The 15,817-nt window shown below is 37.7% G+C and overlaps 1 protein-coding gene across 1 annotated transcript; it reads right to left on the bottom strand.

The window, feature by feature from the left end:
* Nucleotides 1-421: 421 nt before the first annotated feature.
* On the bottom strand, nucleotides 422-15,585 carry LOC129062719 (olfactory receptor 5M11). The gene is made up of 2 exons (XM_054563742.1): nucleotides 14,990-15,585; nucleotides 422-1,422 (listed from the first exon to the last, which is right to left on the bottom strand). The coding sequence occupies exons 1-2, from the start codon at nucleotides 15,583-15,585 to the stop codon at nucleotides 450-452; spliced, it is 1,569 nt and encodes a 522-aa protein (XP_054419717.1). The 3' UTR covers nucleotides 422-449.
* Nucleotides 15,586-15,817: the final 232 nt, after the last annotated feature.

The raw sequence follows: 15,817 nt of genomic DNA, 5'->3' as shown, positions 1-15,817 counted from the left end.
ATGGTCAATCTGAGGTACAGGATGTGGTGCCACATTTTTAAAAACTCTCAGGGTAATGTTGTTGCTGCTAATCCAAGGACCACATATTGAAGAGTAAGGGCAGGGACTAGCAGGTGTAGTTCATCTATTTCTTCCCAGACCTGAGCTTTTTACTGAGCTACTTGAGAAATATCCACAAAGAACACCAAATCCAGCCCTGGCTGGTGTAGCTCAGTGGATTGAGCACTGTCTTGTGAACCAAAGTGTTGCCAGTCAGGGTACATGACTGGGTTGCTGGGTTGCTGGTCTTCAGTGAGGACTGCACAAGAGGCAACCACATGCTGATGTTTCCTCTCCCTCTCTTTCTCCCTCCCTTCCCCTCCATCTAAAAATAAATAAAATCTTTAAAAAAAAAAGGAATACCAAACCCACCATCAATATACAAAGACATCTGAGCCAAAAGTTTAGAGTTATGGTTTATTGGAAAGTGGAGGCATTGCCATCGTAGTGACCATATTTCGTCTGAGAACATCCTTCAATGCCTGCTTTACATCTTTGTTCCGCATACTATAGATCAATGGATTAAGCACTGGGTTTACAAAGGTGTAGAAGACGGCTATTATCTTGGATTCCTCAACAGTCTTATCTGTTGGCGGTCTTACATACATACAGAAGAGTGTCCCATAAAAGAGGGTAACAGCTATCATGTGGGAACCACAGGTGGAGAATGCTTTCTGCCTTCCCTCTGCTGATTTGATCTGGAGGATGGCAGCAATAATGAAGGCATAGGACACCAGGATGATGGTGAGGGAGCTGGAGAGATTGAAGCCAGCTGATATGAGCATGGCGTGCTCTTTGACATAAGTGTCAGAGCAGGAGAGCTTAATGAGTGGCGGGTCAGCACAGTAGAAGTGGTTGATGATGTTGGATCTACAGAAGGTCAAGCTGAAGGTCAGGATGGCCTGTAGCAGGCCATCTGAGAAGCCATAAACATAAGGACATGTAGCCAAGCAGATGCAGACCTGCCTGGACATTTTCACACTGTAGCGCAGAGGGTTGCATATGGCCACATAGCGGTCATAAGCCATGGCTGCCAGCATGTAAAGCTCAGTGAGGAGGAGCGCAATGAAAATGTAACACTGTGTGAAGCAGCCAGCAAAGGTGATGGTTTTCTTCTCTGAGAGGAAATTAGTCAGCATCTGCAGGGTGGCATTGGACGTATAGCACAAGTCAACAAAAGCTAAGTTACTGAGGAAGAAGTACATGGGTGTGTGAAGGCGAGAGTCCAGTCTGATCAACAAGATCATGCCCAGGTTACTCAAGAGGGTAACAAGGTACACAACCAGAAACAGCACAAAGAGAAGAGGCTGGAGTTCAGGGCGACCTGTGAGCCCCAAGAGAATGAATTCTGTTATTTCACTGCCATTTGTGATGGGCATTTTTCTGAGATTCTGTGCCTGAACTTGAAACAAATAGAGATAGGGCAGACAGAAAGGTACAAATCATTATTGATTATTGATTATTGAAACATTTTTTTCCTCCCAAAACCATGTTATTCAAAATGAATACTACTATAACCCTGGCTGGTGTGGCTTGTGTGGCTCAGTGGATTGAGCACCATCATGCAAACCAAAGGCTCACCAGTTCTATTCCCAGTCAGGGCACATGCCTGTGTTACGGGCTGGTCCCTAGTGAGGGACAACGCACAAGAGTCAACCACACATTGATGTTTCTCTCCCTCTCTTTCTCCCTGCCTTACCCTTCCTCTTAAAATAAATAAATTTTAAAAGTCTAAAAATGCATACTACTATAAACCAACTTTGTATTTTTATTAAGCCATTATTTCACTTGTCTATATATAAATTACTATTATATTTCTCTTATCTACACTTATACCTATAGCTATACCGATATATAAAATACTTATAGCCATCCTTATATCTGTATATACAATGGAACTACACATCCTCTACCTCCCTGCCCTATTTTTTGCCTCTCAAACTCATCCTTTAAGGCCAAGTTTAAAGGCCAATCCTTCATGAAGAGTTTCTCACTCCACTCCTGTCATACATGAGATTGAATTCATCCCTCTCCACTTCATGCTTTCAGTCACTCTGTATACCTCTAATGTACTCTTTAGCACATCACGTCACCATACTGTCGCTACTTTATACTAATGCATTAGTTCTTCAGGGGCAAGGAATACATCCAACCTCTTTTTGTACTGTGACTTCTAAGCATATATTTATATACTGGTTTTTAAATATAAAAGAAAAAGTAACATCAGCATGAGAAAAATGAATGGCATGCAATGTTTTACTTATCTCTTTATCTTCATGGAGCTTTTTAATGATGTCATATCCTTAGAAGAACTAAAGTGCTTTTTGAACTTAAGTGTGTGAAGCAAGTTCTTGAAAAGTATGTTTCTCAAGCATATACACAGAAAGTTTTTTCAAGAAGTCTGATGTGAGATACTGTTATCTTTATATTTAACAATTATTCAAAAGTCTCTAGTGTAGCCATTGCCACAATCACAATTGGAAAAGACACCACTGGTAACATAAACATATGCCAAATACATGAAGAAAGAATTATCAAATCAAGTGAATTCTCACAGAGTATTTTGAAGATAATTTACATCAATGACATTTGTTGATAAAGAAGAAATAATTCTTGCATAGTTAGTACTTAAGTAATTAATCACAACTTGCATTTATCTGAAAGTATTACAGTCCCTATTGTTTTTTAATTAAACATTTTGGGTAACATTGGTTATTACGATTACACAGGTTTCAAGTGTACAATTCTATGACACCTCATCTGCATATTGCATTGTGTGCCCACCGCCCAAAGTCAGATCCCCCATTACCATACATTTAACCCCCTTTACACTTTACTACTCCCCACTCCTCTTCCCATCACAGCTAGTGCTGAATCCCCTTTTCTTTTTTAAGATGCCTTTATTTTTTGTCTTTTCTCTCATACTTAATTTTTCCCCATGCTTGCCTCATTTCAAAATGAATAGCTAAGACATATTTTAGTGTAACTTATAGGAAGACAGTGACAAAGTCTTCTCATACCTCTATATTCCTTACCGAAAATAGTATATATATAAATGTTTGTTGAATACACTAATAGTTATTGATAACATAATTCTTATCCACATGTCACTTCATTCCCCCATTTTAAGTAGGAATAATAATATCCCTCTTGCCTATCTCTCAAGTCATTGTGATAATCAAACTAGACATCCGTAGAACAAATATTTATTGATATTTAATATAAACATGTGATTAGGCACTGTGGATGCAAAATGAACAAAACCATCCAAAAACCCTGTCCTTCTGGCATCATATTTTAGTGCACAGAGTCAGATGGTGCTGCAAGTAAGTACATGGTTTTTTAAAAACAACACTGTTATGGAAAAAATAAAAATAATGAAGATGCAGTTGGGGTCGGAAGTGCTCAAATTTTTAAAAGTAATATCAGCAAAGAACTCATGATAAAGTGAATTTTTTAGGCAGAAACTTAAGGACAAAGAGACTGGCAATCCAGCTTTTTTAAGAAGGGTGGTGGGTAGTAAAGAGAAAAGGGGGTCACATATATAGTGAAAAAAGATTTGACTTTGGGTTGTGGGCATACAATGCAATATACAGATGATGCATCATAGAATTGTACACTTGAAGCCTATATAATCTTATTAACCAATGTCACCCCAATAAATTTAATTTAAAAGAAATTTGTTCTAGGAAGAATAAAGTGCAGATGCTGGGTAACCATTTGTGATTTTTCTTTGGAGCTGTTAGTGATGTGTGTATGTCCAGAGTTCATGCAGAGGAGAGCAGAAAAATCCCAGCTGAATTGCCTCCTAAAACACAAGTGTTTCACTTCATTGAAGTCTGATTCACCTCTACCTATCACTTTCCTACCAAGAATATCAAGGACTTTCACAGGAGGATGAATAGCAGCCATCAGTTAGGCACAGCTTCTCTTAAGAAGTGTCTAGCAGAAAATACTCTGAAAACAGCATATTGATTTGTTGACAGCAACAGGTGGCTTAGACAATATTTAGTTCCATATTTTCTTCCATCCAGGAAATCTCAGAGATAAAAGGACTGTTGACTGTGACTTACCAACTGCCTGTGGGATCTGAAATGGTTTTGACTCACAAGCTTCATGATGGATCCAGAAAGATCCAGTTGAAGAAGAATAAAAGAACTGATGAGTAGAGAGAAGCCAAAAAGACTACAAGTAGTGTGTGTTTAGAGAGAAATTCAATCACAGCTGCTCTGACTGCCTGTGTCAGGCCAGAAAGAAAGATGAACACCTTCTGAACAAGGAACATGGGGGCTTCCTAGGTCACAGCCAGGTAGAGCCTCTGCCTGAAGAGGTTAGATGCAGCAAAGGAGCATCTCAGGAACAGAAGAAAGCTATGAATTATAAGCCTTAGACCTGGGACTAGCTTCACAACACACAGGGTCCATTACAAAATAAAATTCAATGCTCCTTGTTCAAATATTATTAAAAACTTCAATATGGTGACAGCAGAGCATTAAATAGCTTGTACAAGTTGCATCTGCATGAAGCCAGCTATTCCTGGATCACAGAGGCAAACAGAGCTGGCAATGGAGATATAGAAGGAGGAGAGCACCCCAGCTCTTGCAAAGAAAGAAGAAGAGAATGGATAGAAGAAGAAAAAAATCTCAAAGTATGAATCAGCCCTGCTGAGAATGTCCGCAAGGGTAACCCAGATGATGGGCTGGCTGTCCAGACAAGTTTTATAGGTCATTCAATTTCAAATGAATGGAGAAAGAGTTTTGTTTTGTGTCTTCAGAGTAAAAGGAAGGAGAGTTAAGGAAAAATGTTTAGCAGAAATTCATTGTAAAAATGGTCGGTAAGCTTTTATTTTTGTAAATATGAATCCCATGAAAAAAATCTAATGAAACTATTGAAACTATGGATCCTATTGATCTTGAACCATAAAATTGAACACATTAAATATCTACCAAAAGATACAATGTGTCAGGGGATTATAGGTCACCTGGTTCTAACCCTAAGCACGCTTACATTAAGGTACGCTCCATCCCACACCTAGAAATGTCCTTATGTTTGTGTGTGATGAGAATGTTGGCCTTTCTTGCTTAAATTGGACCAGTGACAGGTTTATAAAATGTTGTCCGGGAAGATCAACAGAACTTTCAATAAACCTGGTCAGAGTTATCAGTTAAAGTTCAAACACTGCTACTGAAAACAGAAAAATTGCAGGTACATATTTGAGGACTAGGGACAAAATTTCTTGGTTTGAAATTTTAATGTAATTTCTTTTTTTTTTTCTTCTTTCTTGATTTGGCCGGAAGGGGTTTAATTGATAATATTTTTTAATATTAAAAATCTTTACATTCTTTATCAATGGCTCTTAATATATTTTAGTTTTAGAATTTGTGAAAAAGACTCATTGCCTCTCATATGCCTCTAACTGGGGACCTAGCCTGCAACCCAGGCTTGTGCCCTGACTGGGAACTGAACCAGAGCCACTTTGGTTTTCAGGTCAGCACTCAGTCCACTGAGCAACATCATCCAGTGCAGAAAAACTTGTATGTTGTATTTTACAACTACAAAATGCCTCCAAATTATTATACAAGAAGTGTACAGTATCTGTTAACTCAATTCACCCAGATGTTAGCTTTCTGAGCAGGAGGATTTTGCATCAGAGAAATTTCTGTCCATTCTTATTCAGGGGGGAATGTGGTTTGAGATTTTTATGCCTGTGACTCCCTTAGAAATTAATTGTAAACTTTAATTGGAAGAACATTACACAACCAAAAAATGGTATAAGGCAGAGAGACAGAGAGAAGAAAGAAAAGAAGAAATCCATATTAACCATTTTCCATTTTGTAAATGTGTTCATTGGTACTGCCTTAAAGACAGTATTCTAGCATCAGTTAGTCTTTATACTGCAAACTACTTAAAGAAATACTATATTTCATAAAAGAAGAACAATGCGACCCTTTTCATGAGGATTGTGTGGTTAGAAAACTTAACTGATATCTTACTCAGGAACAACTAAAATTGAAGGGAGATAGATCAAGGTTCTGAAATGTGAGGTCTAATTGTTCACATGCTCTATAATTATTCACTAAAAAAGAATAAAAATACCAAAACTTACTTCTGGTTCTGATAAGCACTGTTTTCTCAACCTCTGATTGGGGAAATTTCTTGCTTCTGCAAGCTGTAAAAGGTGGTGGCATTTATACCCAGATGTGGGAGATAAGGACCTGCTCTTTAAGCAAATCTCAGAAGGACTTAAAAGTATCACCAATGAATGTTACATTGGAAATCACTCCTCTTGGGTTTAATTGGAACACTCTGGGATCAGAAAGCTAATTATATGCATTAGTCATAGTTTCCACAATTTTATTTATTTATGTATTTACTTATTTATTTATCTATCTATCTATTTCTTTATTACAACTTACATTTGATATTATGTATTAGTTTCAGATGTAGAGCAAGGTGGTTAGAAAATCATATACTTTACAGAGTGATCTTCCCGCTACTTCAAGTATCCACTTGGCCCCATAGATAGTTACCTCCATATTATTGACTATATTTTCTATGCTGTAATCAACATCTCTGTGAATATTCTACAACTATGAATTTTCACTGCTTAATCCCTTCACATTTTTCATCCAGCCCACAACCCCACTCCCCTCTGACAGCTGTCAGTCTGTTCTATGTATTTTTGATTGTGTTTCTATTTTGTTTGTTTCTTTTGTTCACTGGATTCCACACAGAAGTGAAATCATATGGTATTTGCCTTTCTCTAACTTGGCTTACTTCATTTAGCATAAGACCCTCTCTGTCCATGCTGTCACAAAAGTTAAGATTTCCATAGTTTCCATAATTCCAAATTTATTATTTGCCCTAAGAGCTCTGCAGGAGGCACACAAAAAGATGTCAGCTTGAAATTTTATGATGATATGATTTTTATCTTTTCTACTTCACTTATATAAAAGTGTCTAACCTTGTAAAATCTAGACCTCTTAACAATGGCCTTTATGCTGAACATCAAGGCTTGGAAAAAAATCTGCGTTGAGCAGGATTGGGCAACATAGGATCATTGACAAACATGTTAGTGAGCATTTCATAAGTGTGGACAACTTTTACATAGGTAAGTTGATCAATTTTTTAACTTAATCATAAGAAATAGGGAGTTCATTCTGAGCTTTCAGCAAAAGAAACAGAGGTAAAACTAAAAGAATAGTGATGATTTTAATTTTCCCAGTGCTACAGAGCTAGCAAGTGGCCAGATTGGATTTAAAGTCCTATCTTCATATACTAAGTTGACTGTACTTTCAATTGTAGGTACATGTCATCCCTTAACCTATAGTCACAGTTTGTCCTTCCTTTTCTCACCATTGTTTAAATGTTCCCTTAGTTTCCCTCTAATCATTGTTTTTCTTATTCTCTTCAGCTTCAAGTGGATTCTGGTAACAAGAAAAGGCTCAAATTGAAGGGAAGAATTGTTTAGACAAGATAATCAAAGCACAACCATAAAAAGAAGATTAATAAATTTGAACTATGCTAAAATGAAAAATTCTGTGTCACCAAATTTACCATGCTCAGAAATAAAATTCAAGCTACAAACAGGTTAAAGATATTTGCATTGTATTTATTATTAAAAGATTAGTATCTGGTAGAGAATACATAAGGAGGTATTACAAATGGAGAAAATAAAAATGAAACAACCTAGCTGAAAAGTGGGCAAAGAATATGAACATACAACAACAACAAAAAAATGCACATCTTCAATTACCATCAAAGCATTTGAAAATACTTAACTATACTTGTAATAACAACCCAAAAATTTATTCAAGAAATGGGAATCCATTTTGCACCATAAGATTTTAAAACATTTTAAAAGTGTGAGTTATAAGGTATGGTAAAAGTAGATTTAAAGTGGTTCAAATGGGAAATAATACAATAATTAATAAATAATAATAATACAAGAATAAACTGTTTCACATTCTCAAACTATAGACCTACTTTTGCCCCACCCTGTATTGTGTTGACAAGAACATAGTAGTAAAGGGCACTCTCACACATTAGTGGCTGAGTATAAATTGGTAAAACAATTTGGTTACATATAATAAATTTAATGACGTGTATATCTTATGACCCAGAAATCACCATCCTTGATACATTCATGAGAGGAACATTTGAACTGGTACACATTCAGAATTCCAAAAGAAAATCTATTGCAGGACTTTCATAAAATAAGAAACTAGAAAAAGCAAGAATCAAGATGGCAGAGGAGTGTGTGAAAGTCACACTGACTTCCTCCCAGGACAAACCTGGAATTACAACTAAATTGTGGAGCAATCACCTGGAACAAACAACTGAGTAATAGTGAGATAGGAGCCTTTTAACCTCAGAGACAGAAGAATCAGCTTTAGCGCAATCTAACTGGTAAGGAGTGTGGTAGAGACTCAAGAACGTATGTGGGGTGCCCATGGGTGGCAGCACCAGAAGGATATTGAGAGGACCAGGTGGATCCCCTGAGAATAGAAGGGTCTAAACCATAAGCAGGGATCGCCAGCCTACAGCACCAGAGCCCCCAAAATACACAGATAATAGCGAGCTGCAAAAAGTGGCAGGGTTGCTCTCTGCCAGAGACAGGTGGCTGGAGACACAAAGAGCCATTTAAAGGACAACACATAAATTCTTATTTGCAGCCACTTACCCCGGTCTCCGGCAAAGGTGAGGGAAGAGTGGGCTAGAGACGTCTGAGGAGAGACTGGAGAAGGAGGCTTTGGGGAGAGAACTGAGAGAGTAGCTGGCAGGATCTCAGTGCTGACTCATTCCCCATGTGGCAGCAGCCATCTTGCTCAGGCAGAGACCACTGCCCCTGAATGACAGCAACAACAGAGGACCCAATAGCCCCACTCCCAGGTGGGATTCTGCCCCACCCTGTGCTGTCTAAGCTGCCTGCTAAGTGCAGAGTGGCAGCCCAGGTAGTAGATCCCTAGCTAAAGGGGGCACAGAGTGGTCTGGAGACACTTGAGGAGAGACTAGGAAAGGAAGCTTTGGGGAGAGAACTGAGAGAGTAGCCAGCAGGATCCCAGTGCTGACTCCACCCCCATATGGCAGCAGCCATCTTGCTCAGGCAGAGACAACTCCCCTGAGTAGCAGCAGCGTCAGAAGACCCAATAACCCCGCCCCCAGGAGGGACTCCACCCCATCCTGAGTTGTCTAAGCCGATTTTCTGAGTGCAGAGTGACTAGATTAACAGCTGAAGGAGACAGCCACAAAGAGTAGACTCCTGGAAGTCTTGAACAGACTGCCTAAGGTCACACAGGGACAACATCAGACATCATTAGAGGCAGATCCAGAATGTAAAAACAGTAGTCTCCTACCATAGAAGTTCACACCTCAAAGTCAGGAAGTCAAGACAGATCAATCTAAGAAGCAGAATCAAAAAAGAAGAGTTTCACAAATAATGGGAAGACAAAGGATTACCCCCTACTAGAAGGGAAAGGAGGAATCCCCAGAAAGAGAACTAAATGAAATAGAGGCAAGTAAACTATCAGATATTGAGTTCAAACAATGGTTCTAAGGAAGCTCAATGAGCTTAGTGAGCTCAAAGAGAATTACCAAAAACTACAGGGAAACTACAAGGAACTTACTGCAAACTATATCAGCATGAAAAAGGACATAGAAACTATCAATGAGACAAGAGGAAATGAAGAATACAATTTCTGAATTGAAGAACACAGTAGAAGGAATCAAAAGCAGGCTAGATGAAGCTGAGGATCAAATCAGTGAGCTGGAGAACAAGGTAGAAAAAGCCCCCAGAAAGAGGAAGAAAATGAAAAAAGACTCAAAAAGATTGAGGAGGCATTGAGGGAAATTCAGGACAACTTGAAATGTAATAATATCTGTATCATAGGCATACCAGAAGGAGAAGAAGAGGAAGGGATAGAGAACCTGTTTGAGAAAGTAATGATGGAAAACTTCCTTAATTGGAGGAGAGGAAAAGTCACACAAGTCCTGGAAACACAGAGGGTCCCATTCAAGAGGAACACAATGAGGCCCACTCCAAGACACATCATCATTAAAACGGCTAATATCAAAGGCAAACACAGAATCCTACATGAAGCAAGAGAGAAACAGGTAGTAACATATAAGGGAGACCCAATATGGCTATCAGCTGACTTATCAACAGAAGCACTGTAAGCCAGAAGGGAATGGCAAGAAATATTCCAAGGAATGAAAAAGCAAAGGCCTACAACCAAGACTGTTCTACCTAGCAAGGCTCGCCATTAAAATGGAAGGCAAAATAAGGAGTTTCCCAGACAAAAGATGGCTAAAAGAATACACCTCCACCAAACCATCACTGCAAAATATGCTAAAGGCAGTGCTTTAAGAAGATGAAGAAAAAGAGTCTATGAATACCCAATTCCTTTCACAGTCACCTATACTGGTATTACCAATATTTTTAATACATATTAATCTGATTCTGACAATGATGTGTTATTTTAATTGTTCCTTTATTATTTGTTAAAACTAAACCTGTTTTTGTATATATCTTGGCTATTTCTATTATTTTTAAAAAGCTTTAAATGACTCTTTGGTATTCTCTTTACATTTATTGATTAAAAGTTTATAGAATTTTTTCCTTAAAAAAATTTAAAAAAACAACTATCATCTTTTTTTATATATGTTGCAAATACTTTCCCATTCTGTTACTTGTCCTTGAACTTTTTTTATATGTATATTACTATATAGTCTTAAATATTTAATATAGTCATATTTTTAATATTTTACTTTATAGCTTCTGGATTTGAATATATTACTTCAGGGTACGAAAAAAATTAGTTTGTATTTTCTCCTAAAACTCCTTAGATTCTACATATTGGTTTTTAACTCACCTGAATATTTCTTGTATACTGTGTGAAATAGGGCTCTATATTTGTTTTATTTCAAGTAATAGTGGTCCATGCACCATATTTGTTGAATAAGCCTTATTTTCCCAATTGATTTGAAATATCAATTTAATTGTATATTATATTGTTAGACAGATATATACATTTGTTTCTAGAATGTTCGTTATATTTCATTGATCTACTTGATTATTTCTGTGCTGGTGTCATGTTGTTTTAATTGCTGAGACTTTATAATGGATTTCAATTTTTTAATAGTTTATAATTGACTTTGACATTTTAAAAGAGTAAATAAAATCAACCTGCTTTGAAAGAAAGAAAAAAGAAAGAAAGAAAGAAAGAAAGAAAGAAAGAAAGAAAGAAAGAAAGAAAGAAAAGAAAGAAAGAAAGAAAGGAAGAAAGAAAAAGATGAAACTTCTACCTTTTACGACAACATGGATGGAACTGGAGAATATTAAGCTAAGTGAAATAAGCCAGTTGGTGAAAGACAAATACCATATGATCTCACCTATAAGCTGAATCTATTCAATGAAATAAACTAAAGAACAAAATAAGCCACAGGCGTATGGAGAAGACTGAAAGTGACCGGAGGGTATGGGGAAAGAGGACAACAGTGGAAAGAATGAGAATGGACTGGACAAAGAACATGTATGAATGACCCATGGACATGGACAACAGAGTGGGAATTGACTGTGGGAATGGGAGTTGGGGGTGGGATGGGTGGAGGGGGATAAAGGGGAAAAAATTGAGGCAACTATAGTGGAATAAACATGACTTAAAAATTTTTAAAAAAGAAAAGAAAAGAAAATTTTTATAGATTTAAAAAAATTAAAAAAATTGTAAAAGGTCAAAAAAATAAACTAGAAAAATCCAATTGCCCATCAATAGTAGAATAGATGAATATATTGTAACATATTTATATATTGACATACAAATTATCAGTGAAAAATACTGCTGCATGACTCAGCAGGAATAATCCAACAATATTTAATGTGAACTAAAATAAATTGCAGAGGAACACTTACCCTGATTTCACCTTATGTCATTTTAAATCTAGTAAAATATTATTGTATAATTCTGTGGAGACATAAACACCTGGAAAATGTTAAAACTCTACACAGGTAAAATAAACATGTAGAGTTCAATACAGGAGCAGGGAAAAACAATTAAGTGGGGAGGACTCAATTTTAGACAATCTGAGTCTCTGAAATAACAGAAACAAAAGTAGCATGGTGTGAAGACTTATTAATGATCATAGGTTTACATGGTGGTTTTTCTACTATTTTCCATTTTTGACTGTATGCTGAAAATAGTACATAATTTGGAGATGCATATTGGTTAAGAAAATTCTAAAAGAAATTTGGTTTTTCATGAAAAACCTTATAAATGAGGATTCTATTAGACCAATACTATCATTCTAAAATTTTTTCTTAGAGTAAGAACCTGAGATATCAGAGATATTTATTGTTACATGACTTCCTAAAGGGAAAAAACTCACTTGGTATGGTTGAGAAATTTCTGAATATAGTTTGGAAATCATTAAACCCTATAAAAAGCTAACAAACAGAGGTGAGGCTGAGATGCTTCGCTTCCTTGCACAACCAAAAAAAGAATAACAACCAATTCATAAACAAAAAACAACCAGAACTACCAGAAAATAAAACTGTATGGAAGACCAACAACCAAGGAGTTAAAGAAACATTCATCCAGAAGGAAGGAGGGCTGGAGACAGGCAGCCAGGGCAGAGAGGATGTGCAGCAAGGCAAGGTGGTGGACCACAAAGGTGATCCCAACTTCGTACATGGATAAGCTGGAAGGAACAATGTGGGAGTGAGACAGACCACAAAACCCAGAGTTCTCGTGCAAGAAACTGAAGACTCAAAACCTCTGGCTGTAAAAGTCTGTGGGTGGGGGTTGCAGCAGCAGGAAAAACTCCCAATCTCACAAGAGAGTCCATTGGAGAGGCCCATGGGGTCCTAATATGTACACAAACTCACCCACTTGTGAATCAGCATCTGAAAGGGCACAATCCCCTTGTAGGAAGCAAGGGAAGTGACAGAAAGTGGGGCAAGATTCCCTCTCTGAGCCCTCTCCCACATACAGCGCCACCCTTGAGAATACGTAAGGCTCTGCCCCTTAAAACATAACAAGTGTGCTGAGACAAGGAAATATGACCAAATGAAAAATAGGTCTAAACTCCAGAAAAAGGACCAAATGATGAGGAGATAGACAACCTATCAGATGCATAGTTCAGAACACTGGTAACCAGGATACTCACAGAATTAATTGAGCTGGGTCGCAAAATGAAGGAGGAAATGAAGGCTATACAAAGTGAAATAAAGGAAAATATACAGGGAACCAACAGCAAAGAGAAGGAAACTGGGACTCAAATCAGTGATTTGGAATAACAGGAAGAAATAAACATCCAACTGGAACAGAATGAAGAAAAAAGAATTAAAAAAATATGAGGAGAGGCTTAGAAACCTCTGGGACAACTTTAAATGCTCGAACGTCTAAATCATGGAGTCAGAAGGAGAAGAGGAAGAGCAAGAAATCGAAAATTTATTTAAACAAATAATGAAGGAAAACTTCCCCAATCTGGTAAAGGAAATAGACTTCCAGGAAGTTCAGGAAGCCCAGAAATTCCACCAAAAAATTAACCCAAAGAGGAACACATGAAGACACATCATAATTAAGTTATCGAAGAGTAAAGATAAGGAGAGAATCTTAAAAACAGCAAGAGAAAAGAAGAGACTTACCTACAAAGGAGTTCCCATAAGGCTATCAGTCTCAAAAGAAACCTTACAGACAAGAATGGGCAGGAAAGAAGTATTCTAAGTCATGAAAGGCAAGGAACTACATCCAAGGTTACTCTCTCCAGCAAAGCTATCATCTAGAATGGAAGGACAAATAGAGTGCTTCCCAAATAAGGTAAGGTAAAGAAGTTCATCATCACAAAGCCTTTATTATGTGAAATGTTAAAATGACTTATCTAAGAAATAGAAGATCAAAAACTATGAATAGTAAAATGACAACAAGCTCACAACTATCAAGAACAAAACCTATAAAACAAAAACAAAAGCCAAGCAAACAACTAGGAAAGGAAAAAAATCACAGAAATAGATATCACATGGAGGGTTATCAGTGGGGAGGGGAAAAATGTGAGGGAAAGGTACAGGGAATAAGAAGCATAATTGGTAGGTACAAAATTGACAGGGGGAGGTTAAGAACAGTATAGGAAATGGAGAAGCCAAAGAACTTACATGTACAACCCATGGACATGAACTAAAGGGAGGGAATCCTGGAGGGTTGGGGTGGTACAGGGAGGAGGGTGATAAAGGAGAAAAAAATATTGGGAAAACTGTAATAGCATATTCAATAAAACATACTTTTAAAAAATCTAACAAAAAGTCATTGCTGTAGCATCATTTGATAATTCTGTCTTTTACAACTTTTTACCAGAAAAAGTATTATAGATGGCAACATCCCGTTTTTATTGACTTTAAAGAGCAATAACAATGCCTTCCAGTATTGTCTTTGAATTTCTACGCATTATTTTTTTTCACTCACTGACATGGTAACTTTCTTCCAAGTTCAATAAGTGAATTAAAAATACAAAACACAAAACATACTCAATAACAAAAAATGACTTATTAATTGAAAGTGCTCATTAGTTGGTCAGACAATAAGGATATATTGCACACCTATGACCAGAATGCTTACTTTATTTAGCAAACAATTTCTTTTGGATAACTTTCCTGATTGCTTCTTTAACATCTTTGTTCCTTAGGCTATAGATCACAGGATTTAACATAGGACTCACAAAGATATAAAACACAGCCACAATTTTACCCTGCTCTACAGATGTCTCTGAAGGAGGCCTCAGGTACATGCAGAACAGAGTCCCATAAAAGACAGTGACAGCTGTTTGGTGGGACCCGCAGGTGGAGAAAGCCTTGCGCCTCCCCTCAGCAGAGCGAATACGCAAGATGGCTGTGAAAATGAAAATGTAGGAGATGAGAATCAGGGTGAGAGAGCAGGTGAGGTTGGAACCAGCCACCACGAACATGGCCGTTTCTTTGACAGAAGTATCTGAGCAGGCGAGGACTAACAGAGGTGGGTCCGCACAGTAGAAGTGGTTGATTTCATTGGGTCCGCAGAAGGACAGGCGAAGCATCAGGATGGTCTGGACCAGGCCATTTGCAAAGCCGTAAGTATAAGGAATCACAACGAGGGAGATGCAGACGCTTCTGGACATTTTGCTACCATATAACAAGGGTTTGCAGATGGCCATGTAGCGGTCAAAAGCCATCACCGTGAGCATATAATAATCGGTGATCACCAAGGCAATGAAAAAGTGGAATTGTATGAAGCAGCCAATGACGGAAATGGTTTTTCTCTTGGATAAGAAATTAACCAGCATCTGAGGAGTGACATTGGTGGCATAGCAGAGATCTAGGAAGGAGAGGTGGCTGAGGAAGAAGTACATTGGAGTGTGAAGTCTGGAGTCACTCCTGATTAACAAGATCATGCTCACGTTGCCAACCACTGTGGTCAGGTAGACGGCCAGGAACACCACAAAAAGGACAGGCTGCAGCTCTGCTCTGTCTGTCAGGCCCAGGAGAATGAACTCAGTCACCCCTGTGTAGTTCTTCTTTGACATTGTGTTGGCTTGGCTGCAAAGGAGGTCTAAACCAAGGGAACAGAGCTTCATGCCTTTTGTCATTCATCCATTATCCCCATCATCTCATCTGATAACTCCTTCCTCTTCTCTCAAACTTGTAAGTACTTGGGGCATAAAGGAGTAGCCTGGTAAGCATGCAATTGATGTTTTAAATATCTAAATTAATATAGAGCTGTTTCATATAAAGGTACTCATATTTTTAATGCTTTCT

This window comes from Pteronotus mesoamericanus, unplaced genomic scaffold, assembly GCF_021234165.1.
Source record: "Pteronotus mesoamericanus isolate MK-2021 breed Mesoamerican mustached bat unplaced genomic scaffold, CSHL_Meso_final scaffold_83, whole genome shotgun sequence".
NCBI lineage: Eukaryota > Metazoa > Chordata > Mammalia > Chiroptera > Mormoopidae > Pteronotus > Pteronotus mesoamericanus.
This window is presented reverse-complemented; position numbering and strand designations above follow the sequence as displayed.

Coding starts and splice junctions, on each gene's coding strand:
- LOC129062719 (XM_054563742.1), bottom strand. CDS start 15,585: ATGTCAAAGAAGAACTACACAGGGGTGACTGAGTTCATTCTCCTGGGC. Junction 1,423..14,989: donor TCTGTCAAAGAAACGGCCAT/GTTCGTGGTGGC, acceptor ACAGAATCTCAG/AAAAATGCCCATCACAAATG.